Source organism: Watersipora subatra, chromosome 4 (assembly GCF_963576615.1).
Source record: "Watersipora subatra chromosome 4, tzWatSuba1.1, whole genome shotgun sequence".
Lineage (NCBI taxonomy): Eukaryota > Metazoa > Bryozoa > Gymnolaemata > Cheilostomatida > Watersiporidae > Watersipora > Watersipora subatra.
Window position 1 is genome coordinate 28,259,968 of NC_088711.1, and position 16,583 is coordinate 28,276,550.

The following is a 16,583-nucleotide window of genomic DNA, read 5'->3' on the forward strand; positions in this document are numbered from 1 at the left end:
TTTCATCTCTCCATCAAAGTGCAGGCGACTTCTGGGCCCATAACCTGTTGAGGGAGTGAGTTTTCTGCTTTGAATACTCATTCTGAGTAGAGATGATAGGAATCAGTGGTGTAATATTCAGATTAACATATTGTGTGTTTATTTGTACAACTACAGGCTTTTGCAGCATAACAGAAAGAGAGTTAAGTCAGCAGCTAATTAATCTAATAATCTGATTGGCTAATGTAGATAAACATATACATGTAAGTGTAATGATATGGCTAATATATGGAGTTGTCTATACGAAGAGGGTAACTCCTAATTAGTCATTGAGCTGTAGATTGTCTCTCAATAACAAGCTGTTTGTTTTCGGTTTTGCTCGCAGGACTCTGAGAAGCTATACGACTCTGGGCTGAGTGGAACATAAACAAGTTTAGACAATCTTGTAAATATCGTTTTATTTAAAGCTTCGCTTTCGGTGGAGGCGTTCATTCAGAAAATTTACATACACTTGCATTGAACTGACTTTCTTTTTCCATCTTTTAAAGCTTAGAACTAGTGCAAAAAAATAGATATTGACTGAATGACTTCTACATCGGTTTAAACTAGCAAATAAGTGTAAATTCTATTAATAATGAAAATATTAATTATTATTCAAAAACAGATTTTACAAATTATTTGATATACAATTTTGGAGTTATCTTTTTAAACATCTAAGAAAGGACAACTCCTAACATATAAAAGTTTTCAACTAGATGTAATAAGAAAGTCAGTTCAATGCAAGTGTATGTAAATTACCAACAAAGTAAAGAATAAAAAAGTGGAATTGTTGTGGTTAAGTAACCTTAGCTACTTTTGGAAGTGGGTTTTTGGAGGGTAAAAGTTGGTGTCTCAGTAATATGTTACAAATTGAAGGTGGGGCATTTTCGCCACCACAGCTAACTAGCTATGACGTCATTGGCTGAGCTTGCATAACCGTAAACTCAGGCTCTGGGTAAGACCTTAGACTTGGATTTATACGCACAAAAAGCCCAACTGGTCTTACGATTTCTTAAATCCAAGCTAGTTGCGAGCAATCCAAAGTTCATTCGATGGATGGTTAGCAGCGGCAGTTGCACGAACAATTTGCGAAACTTGATTGACTTTCATAATCAATTGTTATGAATAAATTAATGACGAACGTATTATATTTTCTATGTGTAATATTTCTGGAGGTTACTTCAAAAGCTGACGACAACATCGGCCATTATAAACCAAATTGGAAATCGTTAGATTCTAGACCACTTCCGTCCTGGTATGATGAGGCTAAAATTGGTATTTTCGTACATTGGGGAGTTTTCTCAGTACCAGCTTTACGCGGAAAGTCAAATACAGCAGAATCTTTTTGGACCGGTTGGCAGAATTCCAAACCTGGAGATTTTCTTTATGATTTCATGAAAAGCAACTATCCAGCTCAGTGGACTTATGGAGATTTCGCCAACCAATTTACCGCAGAGCTTTTTGATGCTACAAAATGGGTGAAACTATTTCAAGATGCTGGTGCAAGGTGAGCATTTGCTTAACTATATTATGTTCGTTGCGTTATAGCACCACTTTAAGTTTGCGCTATAAAAATTGTTTCGTCACCCCTGTGAACTCAAGTACGTGTACGTATGTGATCATGTCTACTCAAGCTCGGATCTCCTACCAGAGACCTAAGAGTTTCGGTACTCGCCTCAAGCTCTTAGCCGATGCCAATAACGCCCTTTTCTGCAACTGACTTGCGTTAATAGTTGCAGTTATTTGACTTAAAGCCATATTATGTGATGTGTAATGTAGGTACTCATGCACTCAATGCGCCTATGGCTACTGGAGTTACAGCTGTTGTTATATATGCCAGCACTTTTCAATCTCTCTCTCCGAGGGAAAGATATTTTTCCACAATTTCCTGTACTGGCTTTGTTGTATTAATTGGGTGCTGCTATTTCTATTATAGTAGCCATCTTGCTTTCCTAGTCCACAACCACCATGATATCTAGCTGGCTTTCCAAGATGTGCTTTTCTGTTCGGATGTGGAAGTCGCACAGTCGTTGTCATTGATCTTATCAAGAGCTTCCCACTAGTGTTATGGCTTATTGAGGCCATACTCATTGCATAGGCTTCTGTACACTACACATGCGACATGATTATGCCACTCACTGTATGCATTTCCTGCTAGCTGTTTGCATCCACTGATGTTGTGTTCTCCAGCAGATTCTCAGAAAGTTCATCTTCAATGGACGTCCACGGGGGACGTGTTTTCTGAGAATGGTCTCGGGTGCATCTTTGCACAGTCTGCATCTAAGATCATTTATAGTGTCATAGATCTGTGTTTGGAATAGCCTAGTTGGAAGCACTTGCTCCTGTCTGCCATGATTGACTATTCTGTATTGGCCGTAAGGTTACCTTTGTTAAACTGCATATTTGTCTGATGGAGTTCGCCAACCTCCGATACTTGTCGGTAGCAGACGCTATGGACAGGGTTGGTTTGCCAGTCAGGTTCCTCATCAGTGTGCTGTATCCGTTGTTTATGGTGGCTGCATAGGCTTTTATATTTTTCATTGTGCCCGTCGTATACTTTCGAGTCCCCCTAGCCTCCATCTTTTCTCAATAGGATATAGGCCTAAGCTAGCAGTATCGAACTTATGGCGGAGTGCTAGGGAAGTTGCTAGGTCCGATCCCTTGATGGATTTCTCTGTCTACCTTACTATCGGATACCTTATTATCGGCAGTGCATACATGTTTATTTTTGTGACTCAGTTCCTGGCATTGGCTTCAAAGGACAGGCTGAGTGCTTTTCTTGTTGTTGGTAATGGCCTTGTAACACACTTGATTTCATGGCCCATGTTGCTTTGCATAATCCCCAATTGCATGTACCTTTCTTCTATGTCCTTGGAAGTGCCATATACAAACATTCTTTAAACTATTTGTATTTTTACCTCTATACATTATGCCTGAGCACACTTTGTTAGCATTACGTAAGTAATTATCCTTTATATGATTATTTACTGCAGCAATATACATGTATATCCCTAGTCTCACCAATAGGCCTACAATATATATCCCTAGTCTCACCAATAGGCCTACAATATATATATCCCTAGTCTCACCAATAGGCCTACAATATATATATCCCTAGTCTCACCAATAGGCCTACAATATATATCCCTAGTCTCACCAATAGGCCTACAATATATATCCCTAGTCTCACCAATAGGCCTACAATATATATCCCTAGTCTCACCAATAGGCCTACAATATATATCCCTAGTCTCACCAATAGGCCTACAATATACCCTACAGGATGGAAATATTCGTTGGTTTTAAAAATTCGCGATTTCGCAAACAGTCAATTCCGCGAATTATTAAATTCCGTGAATAATTAGTTCTATTTTTAATCACAAAGGAGAATAACTACTGCATCAAATTAAAAACTAGCTGCTGGCTAGTTTTTAATATAAATACTAAACGTAGTTGATTTCCAAAACATTTTTAAAATCATTGCCTGGGCTTTGAGCTAACACCATTGCCAATGCATCACATTTCTTTACAAAATTATTCAAGGTTGTCACAAGATATGCATATTGGCGTCATCGCAAAAATAGCCGCTAGGCAGAAGCACTAAACGTAGCCGAGTTCCAAAACTTCTTTGAAATCATCGCTGGTGCTTTGAGTTTTATTGCCATTGCATCAAACTTTACAAAATTATTCAAGGTTTTCACAAGTTATTTGGCATGGCTTCGTCATCGCAAAAAATCTCTCCTAGTCTCTTTACATTGAAATCACCTCCATCAATCTCTAATACCGAAGTTGAGGACGATCATGATTCTGATCTTGACATTATGGTATGTATTTGATTTTCAGTGCAGATACGTTTTTTCCATAATTAACTGCATTAGTTAATTCTTTTGTTTAAAAACTGATCGCTTTCATTAAATACTTCAGCTATTGTTTTTGCACTTCTGCACCACAGCACGTTTTTGCACTTATTAATGTTTTTTTTGTGTTTACTGCAGATTGAGAATGAAACAACCTACTCCGATTACGAAAACTAGAGACAAGTAGTAATATTCATCAAGGCAGGAATATTGGCAGAGAAGCAACCAGTCAACCTAGACCCCTTCATCAACAACAACTCTTTGATATCGCTGCAGCAAACATGATTAAATTATATATTTTGTTTCATGTATAGATATATTAGAATTTATTACAAACTTGAGTGTACAGATATAATATTTCAAATACAAATAACATTTTATAAACGATGAATGGAGTAAATATAAACAGTTTAGTGCATATGGCGGTTGTCTAGCAATAAAATTAAACTGGTACTCTTGATAAGCAAATAGTAGCGTGTAATGGTGCTCTCTGACTCGTTATTTTGGTAATAGCAGCTCTATATCGCTGTCACTGTCGTGGGTAAATGTTAAAGGCGATTCTATCGCTACTGCATGACTGGTGAGGAAGTTATCATCAGAACCCTCCTCATGGCTTACTATTGCATAGTTCTGCCGGTTGGCCAAAAATTAGTGCTTGTAAAGGCGTTTTTGTTCCTTTTTTAAAACATATATATTCTTCTCATTAGCAGCTGCAGTCACTTTTAATTTCAAGACCTCCCTGAATGATGGTGATCTTCGAAGAATGACATCTACCACCTTTGTAGTCATGGTTCCTCCGTGTATGATTAAAAATCTCTCTCACACTAAAACAAATAACGAAGCGGTAGGATGGAAAAAATAAATATTGCATTTTACCGAAGAACCAAAGTAAAATTCAACTAATTTAGTAATTGGTTTTGAAAAAAATCATTACTTGCCACAAATCGTTGGTTCATCAAAGGCCTCCAAATCGACGAATATTCGTGAAAACCTCTAAGCGCAGCTAAAAATTTATAGCTTAGCATGATCGACTCGTAGTTGCAAGCTGTGGTGTATACCGCGTTCCGGTGTATGCGCACACCGAAACACGCAATGTGCGCATGCGTAAGGTTAACTCTATTGCAAAACGCAATAGAGTTAACTCTTCATATAGAGTGCCATAGGTGAATGCCACCAATAGGCCTACAATATATATCCTTAGTCTCACCAATAGGCCTACAATATTTATCGGGATTCTACATTTTTTTCAGATACTTGATTTTTGTAACAAAGCACCGTGAGGGTTTTTCAAACTGGAATACGAACTATTCTTTCAATTGGAACTCGATGCAAGTTGGACCAAAGCGAGATATCGTAGGTCAGATTCAATTTGTTTAATACTTTGAGAGCTCTAACCACCTTGTTTACTGTTATTGTGCGCAGTAACACAGTTAAGTAATCTCTAGCTTATTTTGTTTGTTTAGCTGAAATTGCTGGAGCTGTTCGTCAAACTGATATGAGACTTGGTCTCTATCACAACATGATTGATTGGCACAATCCACTTTTTCTTATGGACAAAAGTAATAACTTCTCAACTCAACTGTATGTCAATGTAAGTGGTTCGTTCAATTTTTCTTATAAAGCCTTACGCTTACATACTTTTGTAATGACCGGAACTTTTGATTTTATGACTTTTATCACACATTACAGTGGGTTTGATGAGTAAAAGGGCTGAAAATCCAGAGACTGCTGAGAATTCTTTTGAAGACTAAGAAAGTGCACAATAATCATGAAAAATACTTTTTGTTGATATTTAGTACCGTAGCATTGTGATATCTGTTAATGCACATCAATTACATAAGTACTTTTATCATATATTTCAGTACATCAGAGTCTTGGCTTTCAAATGAGCTTTTATTCAATACACAAAGAATAATAGAACTATGAAAAACAGGGTGTAAAAAGTATGTCCTGCAATAAAAAAACACTTGTTTGTGGTTTCCACAATGTGATGTCATAATTATCATTTAGCCTTAAACCGTTGATCCTTTCGCTGCCATTGAGGCTGCGCTTTTCTGTGACAATCAGTGCTCTTAAACCCAGAGAGCGCTAATAATAAACTAGCATTATAGATAATCAACAATGCCCAGGAGTCGTGCTAACAAACGACCAATACAAACACATGTTTTGGCTTAATAGATTTTGGGTGATTGTTAGAGTTTGCTTTTTTCATCCTTTCGTTCATTTAAAACATTTATAGTAATTATTATCACATCGTTTTATATGATGGCAATGTTTGTCCCATACAAAAATGATTAATAACTAATTAGTAATTAAATATCAAAAAGAAAAAAATATAAAAATTACAATATTGATATTATCATATATATTCGAATAAATTACAGTATATGGAAAATAGAAAACAGGTGTATTGGACAGTTAAATTAATGATTGTGTGTATGATACTAGCTTATTTTACAAGTTATTTACAGTAGGCTTCTCTATTTTGAACAATCCCGGAGTGCAGTGAGTCAATCCCAACGATTGTTTTATTTCAATTGACTTCTACAACAAAATTAAATAAAAACAGAAATGACTATTAACAACATACCTGGTTGTTAACCATCCATGGTGGTAAAGGTAATGAAATCACATCGATTAAATTGTGACCTGCAGTCGCGTGGCCCTTTACTATATGTAGATTGCAGTCTTGCGAGATCACGCAATGTTTGAAATTAATTAGCCTCAGTGGTGCTCCTCAACATCGCAATAAAAAGAGTGGGCTAGTGCATAATATCATCGGGAAAATATAGTATGGTGCTTGGAATCTCAGTTATTTATCATAAAAATAATCTGTACACGGAGAGCCAATGACACTGATTCCTTTGCCATCTTCATTGGTTCTCTGGAGTTGTCCTACCTTCGCATGCCACCAGTGTCATTATCGCAGTTGATAAATAAATATCAGTGGTAAGCGATAAAATAAGCGATAAGAGCGCACAACTCCGAATATGAAAATTGTGACGTCACAATTTCCGAGCTTATATTATTAAAGATTTCTGCGGTAGAGCTCTGGGAAAATCCTATAAACACCAACCAATGTCTGTCTCACCATGTCAAATAATGGCTCATTTTAAAGCCAAGATATTGAAGAACCTGAATAAGCTGAAACAGTACTTATGTAGTTTATGTGCGTTAAAAGTTTTTTCAAGCTTTACTCAAACGCTATAGTAAAGGCTCCTATAACTATAGTAAAGGCTCCTATAACGTAAACACTATAGTAAAGGCTCCTATAACTATAGTAAAGGCTCCTATAACGTAAACACTATAGTAAAGGCTCCTATAATTATAGTAAAGGCTCCTATAACGTAAACACTATAGTAAAGGCTCCTATAACGTAAACACTATAGTAAAGGCTCCTATAACGTAAACACTATAGTAAAGGCTCCTATAACGTAAACACTATAGTAAAGGCTCCTATAACGTAAACACTATAGTAAAGGCTCCTATAACGTAAACACTATAGTAAAGGCTCCTATAACGTAAACACTATAGTAAAAGCTCCTATAACGTAAACACTATAGTAAAGGCTCCTATAACGTAAACACTATAGTAAAGGCTCCTATAACGTAAACACTATAGTAAAGGCTCCTATAACGTAAACACTATAGTAAAGGCTCCTATAACGTAAACACTATAGTAAAGGCTCCTATAACGTAAACACTATAGTAAAGGCTCCTATAACGTAAACACTATAGTAAAAGCTCCTATAACGTAAACACTATAGTAAAGGCTCCTATAACGTAAACACTATAGTAAAGGCTCCTATAACGTAAACACTATAGTAAAGGCTCCTATAACGTAAACACTATAGTAAAGGCTCCTATAACGTAAACACTATAGTAAAGGCTCCTATAACGTAAACACTATAGTAAAGGCTCCTATAACTCAAACACTATAGTAAAGGCTCCTATAACGTAAACACTATAGTAAAGGCTCCTATAACGTAAACACTATAGTAAAGGCTCCTATAACTCAAACACTATAGTAAAGGCTCCTATAACGTAAACACTATAGTAAAGGCTCCTATAACTCAAACACTATAGTAAAGGCTCCTATAACTCAAACACTATAGTAAAGGCTCCTATAACGTAAACCACTTTTTATGTAAATTCCACTGCACATAAAGAATTTGCGTGAAGTTTTTGCCATCGCATTACGTAAGAAATTCCATACAGCATAAAGAGTCAAGTCATGGCAAGTTCTTAAATTCGATTTGAATGATCCTATAGTTAGCCTTAGAAATTTTATTTTCTCTCTTCTTGCACAAGGAGAGAAAACGATGTATGAGGGTATCTTTATTGTATACACTCTGGGTAGTCTAGTGTGCCATGAGAGATCATCAGGTTTGCTGATAAAGTGCAGAGAATAAGTTGCCGCACAATTATTCAGAAATATCTAAAGGTGTCTGCAGGTCTTAGAGTGTCGGTCTACTAAGTTGAATCTCACGAGTTGGAGTCTCACTGAAAGTATTCTTTATCCTAACTTCTAACCTTGGCTTTGGACAGACAGACAGACACTGTCCTTATTGTTGATATATTTTTCATTTACTTTATTCTAGACATGCACATGCAATATTTTTCTTTTTTTCTATGCAACCTGATGTTGCTGTACAGGAAAATAAAAATACATTTAACTGACATTGAAGGTATGCGGTGCCCTTAACTTAACATAAAATTACTGTAGTCATGGACCCTAAACCAAGTGTAAATGATAAAAAAGGAAAAGTTGTCGATACAAACCAGTAATATCACAGTTACTGTACAGCCATTAAATTAAAAACTTAACAATTTTTTTAAGTGCTGAAGAGGTGAGTTTAGAAAGATCTTGGAACGAATTAGGTTATTCGCATGTATGTTACGCTTCGTGCATCCTAAAATCTATACAACGTAAATATTTCGGAACGAATTATTTATGATGTAGAGGCGTTTACTGTACTTGTTTTGAACATTTCTCACTCATCTCTATTCCGTGATTTTATACATTTTCTCAGGGGAAGATGATACCAGAAGTGAAGGAATTAATAAACACTTTCCAACCAGACTTGCTCTGGTCTGATGATACCCCAGCTCCTACAGACTATTTTGAGTCAAAACAATTCTTAGCATGGCTCTATAACTACAGGTATTGTCAGTCTACAGCAAGTGCTTCATGACAAGAAGCATATAGGAGATAAGTTGTTCATCAAGAGTATTTCTATTCGAAACCACTGCTAGTTAACAGAGCATTCGTTCTTGCATTAATCTATAACATTTGTTACAGTCCTGTGAGAGACCATATCGTGGTAAATGATCGCTGGGGAATGGACACGACCTGCGCCCATGGTGGATATTTAACATGCACTGATCATTATAATCCGAAGGTAGGTCCTGGTGCCTTGGTCAAGTGTTTAGAATTTGACTGCAATCTTTTATCAATAACATCTCTACCAAAGCTTCCTTCTCAAAATAAATAAAGCATTAAGTTAGATGTTTAAATTTAACTTGGAATGCAATATCTTTTTGTTAATCGACCTCATGGTGTTCTGACTTGTTTTATGCTCCCAGATCTCTTTCCAACATTTTCAAGTTTCATCCTTCGAACCAGGCATACCTTATAACTAGTAAACAAAATGAAAAAGAATAGAAAGTAAATCTGCCCGAGCAGTCAGAGTTACCTCTCATACTGTGATTACTCGTAGAAAACGTTGCTTCTGTTCATTTCATCATAGCCAACAAGTTAATGTTTTATATGAAGTATGAAATAATTGAAACAACAAAAAATTCAAATTGAGGAAGCTAGAATACTTTCACACCATATTTATTGACAACAGGCAACAAGTGAATGAATAGGAATCACTTTTTGATTTCCAAAGACGGCAAGTTTCATTGGCTAATATACGTTTCCGGTATTGGTCGACAAAAAGAAGTTATTTATTGTTAAACAAGTTTTGTTCTTAGCGAGCGGTACACAGCGTTTCAACTTGCTTGCTGAATAAAGCTTGGAATTTTTGCAGCACTTTCTGGTAGAGAGTGCTGATTTAAAAACTAAGATATGTTCTGTGTTCTTGTGCAGGTACTACAGAAGAGGAAGTGGGAGAATTGTGATACCGCGCAGAAGAGTACCTGGGGCTATGCTAGGAACAAGGACCTGAGTGATTATCAAGATATACATAGCATTCTCTCCAAGATAGCTCAGACTATTAGGTACTATGGCTAATTTGTTAGAAACTGATACATACTCAGGCTAGGAGACATAAAATTAGGTAACAATTTCTGAATGAAAAAAGTGCGTGCTACCAGGTACTGAAACTAAGATGAGATACTTTTAGTTAGTGGAGCTTTTGGGTGAATTTTGTATGAGCAAGCAACTTTTAGGCAGTAATAAAACTGTCACAAATTCTGAAATTAGTTTTTAGGCTGCTTGTAATAGTCATTGTCATCACACATGGTATTGTTGCCTGATAACTTGAAGATTAGTTGGTGAATTGGTTGTGCTGTGCAATCACCTGTTAGTGAATGCCAAAGGCCTAAAAGATTCTAGATTACTTGACTCGCCATAAATACTGTAACAGATTTTTAACACGATAATTCAATATTTAAAAACTTTACTGTGCATATCAAAGATCCTGATGCTTGTCATAGGTCTTGTTATAATATCGTGTATCATTGTTCATTTAGGCTTTTTCAAAGTATTTTATGCACTTCGCTCTAGCTGTGGAGGAAACTATGTGCTCAATGTTGGACCAACTCATGATGGTAGAATTCTACCAATATTTGAGGAGAGGCTGAGACAGATGGGGGCGTGGCTTAAAGTCAATGGAGAAGGGGTATATGCTAGTTCACCCTGGAGATATCAGAATGATACAGTGTCTGGAAATGTCTGGTAAGATTTAACTACAGCGCACCCTCAGGTTTTTGATGTTTATTCGTTCCAAGGTTTGCATCGTGTGGTGAAAAATTTGTATGTAGGGGTATAGAGACCACTGTAATACAATGCAAACATCCCCTGGTGAAAATCGTCAAAATTTTATAAAAAATATGTACATATTGAAAATTAGTAACAAAATAGATGGAAATGTCTGGTAAGATTTAACTAAAAGCTAAAAGGAAATTACCATACAACCTCTATTTGAATGCCATGATGCTATATTTTTCTACCCTTCCCCTATAGTAAGCGGTCAAATAGAGGCTGGCGTTCCAATAAAGGGGAAGTTCAATTAGAGGTTTCACAGTAAATACCCTATGTCCCTGCATATAAGACTATCTCGCATATAAACCGAGGCTAGCAGAACCACCCTAAAATCAGGAAATTTATGAAAAGCAAATTAAATTTTATATAATTTTTTCAGCCATTTTTACTCTTTGAAATATACAGTAAAACCTCGATGGAATATCCGCTCTATATGCATATTTGGTGACCAAAATGCAGGGCAAGAAATGAACTTCTTTTTACTAAACGTAATTCCAATGTCTAAAGATTTTGTAAGTGAAAAGTAAAAAATTTGATGAAAATCAAAAAGGAATGCTCAAGTAATAAAAATGTATAAATGAAGTTGATTTAAATATTTAGTATATCTAAGTTTAAATGAATCATGTCACAAATTTTCATCCCTTCGCAACCGTACCCATGCATTGCCGAAACCACACTTTGTTTACTTGTATTTAAGACTAAGTACTGACAGAAATCTTTCTTTATTATAACATGATAATCATGTATAATGGTTTTAACATAAATAGCAAAGATCAGGATTGATTTCGTATTATCGAGGTTTGACTGTATTTCTGTTTCTTGCAATATCTGTTGAGAACATCTCATTTTTAAATACAATAGATGCTCCTATAACGCCTGCTATTATGGCATAAATTTCACATAACATAAAGAATTTATGTAAAGTTTTTGCTTTGTATGATATAAAAAATTTCGGATTATGTGTCGGAAAAAGTTCTCAAATTCGATTTGGCTAACACCCATCTCGTGCTTAGCCTTTAAAATATCCCTTTCCCTCTTGTTGCTTTTGAGAGAGAAGAACATGTATGTATAGTTATCTTTATTATATATGTACTAGTACCCTGGCGGTCTACGTCACTGTGAGACATTGTCAGATCTGTCGATAAAGCACAGTTAATAAGTAGCTGTGTAATGTACCGTGAAACTTGTATTTGAATGCTACCTGTATTTGAACACCACCCATATTTGAACGCTACCTGTATTTGAACATAACCTGTATTTGAAGGCTACCTGTATTTAAACGCCACCTCTATTTGAATGCCACCTTTATTGGAATGCCACCTTTATTGGAATGCCACCTTTATTGGAATGCCACCTTATTGGAATGCCACCTGTATTGGAATGCCACCTGTATTGGAATGCCACCTTATTGGAATGCCACCTTTATTGGAATGCCACTGTCATTTAACCAACACTATTTGACATTTTTAACCTTTACAAACCCAAAATAGCAAGTGATCAGCAGAAAAGTGTCTTGATAATTTCGTGAATAATAGTGACTTGATTACATCGATAACAATTACTTCTTTCACTGTGTCTGTTCGTATCAAAGTCCATTTTCCACGTCTTGAGGTTTTTCATTAGAAACTTTGATTGCATCACCATAGAAATAATAAGTAACTGTATCAGGCTAATAGTAGTTCCTTTTTAACGCGATCTTGATACTTCAATGTATGTGGGGGGAAAGTTTTTGCTTTTACAATGGAAAATGTGCTACTACCATCTGAAGCCATTTTGATTACAAGCGGTTTCTCTTTATTTGCGCTAGCAGTTTTTCTTCAAAATGGCATCGCGTAAAAAGTTTGGCTATGTCCAAAAATGGTTGGGACACTAGTATTGACTACTTAAACTGTGCAGAAGACAAATTGTGGTCAAAGGACATCATGGAAGATATTGAACAAGCAGATGAATGTGAAATGGTGTCAGAAGCAACAATCAAAACACAACTGACCAACAAATGATGCTAATATTTGCTCCTGCATGTTTTATAATTATGGTTTGTTTATTTCACTTGTTTTGCATGTATATTTGTAGCATTTGATAGATTATTATTATTATTATAAAACTTATATTACTTATATAACTTACTTATTATAACTTAAAATTTATATCATCATATTATTTGATAGCATGATTGCAGTAATCTGAACGCAGCTTACAATGGATTGGCGCGCAAAACCTCTGTTCTGTGCACATAACAAGCCAGTTTTGGCTGTGGACTGTAACAAACATATCGATGAGTGCTAAGAACCGAGTGAAAGTGATAAGAGAAAAGATATAAGTTGTCGATACAAACTAATAATACTACAATTAGGTATGGTTGTTTAATTAAAAAGGTAAATGTAGTCTTTTTTCTTTTTAAAAGACTGAAGTGGTAAGTTTGGAGAGATCTTGGAATGTATTAAGCAATTTACGTGTATTTTACTGTTTGTATAGCGTAAAATCCCTATAATGTACAACCTCCTGGAAGGAATTGTTTACGCTGTAGGAGCGTCGACTGTACATTGATCCTGTGCTTGAATATTATTCAATGCTTCAGTTGTATTCGTTTTCATAGGTACACACAGAAAAAGTCAAACAGTTCATCAAGTGGATACAGTGTCTATGCATTTATACTCGAATGGCCTGAGAACAATAAACTCACGCTGGGCTCCCCCATAGCCACCCCTACTACAACTATTAGCATGCTTGGATACTCAGATGTTAATCAGCACTTTGAGTACAGCAGAAGGAGAGATGGAGCTGGTCTGGTAGTCAAGTTTCCTTACATTCCACCAAACAAGTTACCTTCATTCTATGCCTGGGTACTTAAACTAGACAACCTTGGTAACTAATTGCACGTTATGTGCCCTATCCAGTGTTGCATGCTTTTAGAGCATGAAGGACGAGGTGACGGGAAGTCTTCTTAATCACAACAACATTATATTTATAGTGTTATTAATAATGTGCTAATTGTGTTATAATAACTGTGTTATAATAACCGTGCTATAATAATCGTGTTATAATAAGCTCGCCCAGCTATGGTGCACAACGGACTACAATTATATTTACTATCCATTTGTATCAACTTTTACCATCTAGACTTCTGTTGAACATTATTGTCACTTTTATATCATGAAATTTTATCAATTTGTTTTAGTAAAGATCTGCTGTCAAATGTTTTAATACACAAACAATCTGAATCTCAAATGATGTGGTAGTAGACAGACTGATCTTTGCTTATCTATCTGCAGTACTTGGTTGTTCACTGGGTGTCTATTCTATTTACTTCTATTGCAGCGCATGCAGTAGATGTGTTCAATTATGTACACTGACAGTTAATAATGATTTGATGTTCAAGTTATAGTAAGCTCAATAGTTTGCATCTCCTACGAATGGTGTAAATGCTTTTGTATTGATAACATACATCCATGACATCTTTTAGATTTAATTTATCTTTAAACGAGGTGTTTGTATATTACATGAGGTTCCTGATAATAAATTGTTGCGCACTATTATAGACAACTAGTACACTTGGCAGTCAGGTGCACCCATAGAGATCTAATGAGTAATTTGTATATGTGCATAATTAATTAGTGAAGGGGCAAGGTGGTCGAGTGGTGTAGTGGTTAGCGCTTAGTGGTCAGTGGTCAGTAAATCCGAATACAGCACGTATCCGAATTCGATTTCTGTGCGAAGTAGCTTTTCTTAAGGCGCTTAACGTGGCTTTGGACATACAGACATTACTCGTATTATAGTGAAACCTTTACGAAACCAAAAATTGTTTGACAATATAAAATGAGAAATTATTTCTTTGCACTTTAGTAAAATCCTATATTGTTCCTCAACATTTTATGTAGCTACTGTTTTGCCAATGACATCTGTATTGGTAAAGGATGTGCATGCTGACTGAAAAAAAACTAAAACCATGATCGTAATACGACTGGAGAGGTAACATAATTGTTTAGTCCGTTTCGATCAGTCATCAGAAGCTTCATGTATTTTCAGGTGATTTTTAACAGCTGTATAAACGATAATAGAACTATTGTTCTATTATCGTTTATACAGCTGTTAAAAATCATCCATTAAATTATGGGTCTGCATTTCAACAGCGCTTCTGAACATTTTGTGCGGTCGTATAGTTTTGTAGCATCAAAGGTCGTGATCGTGCTGTAAGCACGATGAGTAGCGGTAGTTGCCTTCAACACTTCCTGCAGTTGACTATCGAGACTTGTTCGTTACAAAGGACGCATTATCATTACGTACTTGGCACTCGGGTATTTCGCCTTTTTGCGAAGGTGTAGTTCCCAGTCTATCGCATTTACCAATCTTCCATCTTCCGGGCGTATCTGCAAGTTGTAAATAATGTACATGTAAATGCTGTTGAATGAACTGAACTTGAATGATTTATTATACTGTACCTCGCACTGAGAATAAAGTTTTTAAATATTGTGTCAGCAAAACAACAACGATGTTGCTACACACCACCATGCTGCTATGATGACACATCAACCTTCTCTTTGCCACCAGCCTTCACTTTGACGATGCACACCCACAGCAGAATGCTGTCAGGAATCTCACGGCAGTTCTTACTGCCAACCTGTAGGCAAATCCAATTAGCAGCCTCACTGCTATTTGATGGACTCTTAAAGATGTGGTTGCGTCAAAAAGGTCGATTTAATGAAATTAAGGCCACTAAAAGGCTAAAACATCAGCTACATTTTGATGTCATATTTGTCTTTGTAGACTAACCCTGTCCAGAGATATATATGCATTTGAATGAGGCCATCGTTTACAAAAGCTCGGATTCTAGCAGGTGCTTCATTCGTGACGTAACAAGTGATACATCTGAAAAGTGTCCACGAGCGATAAATACCCTACAGGATGAAAATATTCGATGGATTTAATAATTCACGATTTCACGAACAGACATTCCGCAAATTATTAAATTCCATGAATAGTTTGTTTTATTGTTAAACACAAGGGAGAATAACTACTGCCTCCAATTAAAAACTAGTCGCTAGGCAGAAGTAGTAAACGTAGCCGAACTCCAAGTTTTTCAAAAATCATTGCCAGTGCTTTGAGTTAACCCCATTGCCAATGCATCACACTTCTTTACAAAATTATTCAAGGTTGTCACAAGTTATTCGGCGTGGCATCATCATCGAAAAAATCTCCTGCAGTTCTTTACATTGAAAAACTCATAACTTACCGCAAGTTGTTGGTTCACCAAAGGCCTCTGAATCGATGAACATTCATGAAAACCTCTGGATGAAGCCAAAAATTTATAGCTTAGCATGAATTATGCTTAGCTTATGAATTAGCTTATGTATAAATATATTATAATTGATTACAAACTTGAGTGTACAAATACAATATTTCAAATACAAATAAAATTTTACAAACAATGAATGAAGTAAATAAAAACAGTTTAGCTCATAAGGCAGTTGTCTGGCAATAAAATTAAACTGATACTCTTGATAAGTAAATACTAGCGTGTAGTGGTGCTCTCTGACTAGTTTTTTTTGTAATAGCATAGCTCTATCACTGTCACTGTCTTGGGTAAATATTAAAGGCGATACTCCCGCTGGTAATGCAGTTATCATCAGAACTCTCTGTGTCGTTCTATGGTTTTATGTGTAATTTGTAAGAGCACAAAACGTTCATTTATTTACCGACGAGACCGGACACACAGACCCC

General features: G+C 36.0%; 1 protein-coding gene across 1 annotated transcript; it reads left to right on the forward strand.

Moving 5' to 3' along the window:
- Nucleotides 1–1,046: 1,046 nt before the first annotated feature.
- Nucleotides 1,047–14,401, forward strand: LOC137393783 (alpha-L-fucosidase-like). Its single transcript, XM_068080476.1, has 8 exons — nucleotides 1,047–1,525; nucleotides 5,126–5,232; nucleotides 5,339–5,466; nucleotides 8,908–9,038; nucleotides 9,177–9,276; nucleotides 9,969–10,099; nucleotides 10,608–10,778; nucleotides 13,462–14,401. Exons 1-8 carry the CDS (start codon nucleotides 1,140–1,142, stop codon nucleotides 13,736–13,738), a joined length of 1,431 nt encoding a protein of 476 aa, XP_067936577.1. The 5' UTR covers nucleotides 1,047–1,139; the 3' UTR covers nucleotides 13,739–14,401.
- The last annotated feature ends 2,182 nt before the right edge of the window (nucleotides 14,402–16,583 follow it).

Bases quoted from the DNA above. Each gene is read 5' to 3' on its own strand.
- LOC137393783 (XM_068080476.1), top strand. From the start codon at position 1,140: ATGAATAAATTAATGACGAACGTATTATATTTTCTATGTGTAATATTT. The intron at 10,100-10,607 runs GTACTATGGCTA...ACTTCGCTCTAG, and splicing joins AAGATAGCTCAGACTATTAG to CTGTGGAGGAAACTATGTGC. The intron at 10,779-13,461 runs GTAAGATTTAAC...TCGTTTTCATAG, and splicing joins ACAGTGTCTGGAAATGTCTG to GTACACACAGAAAAAGTCAA.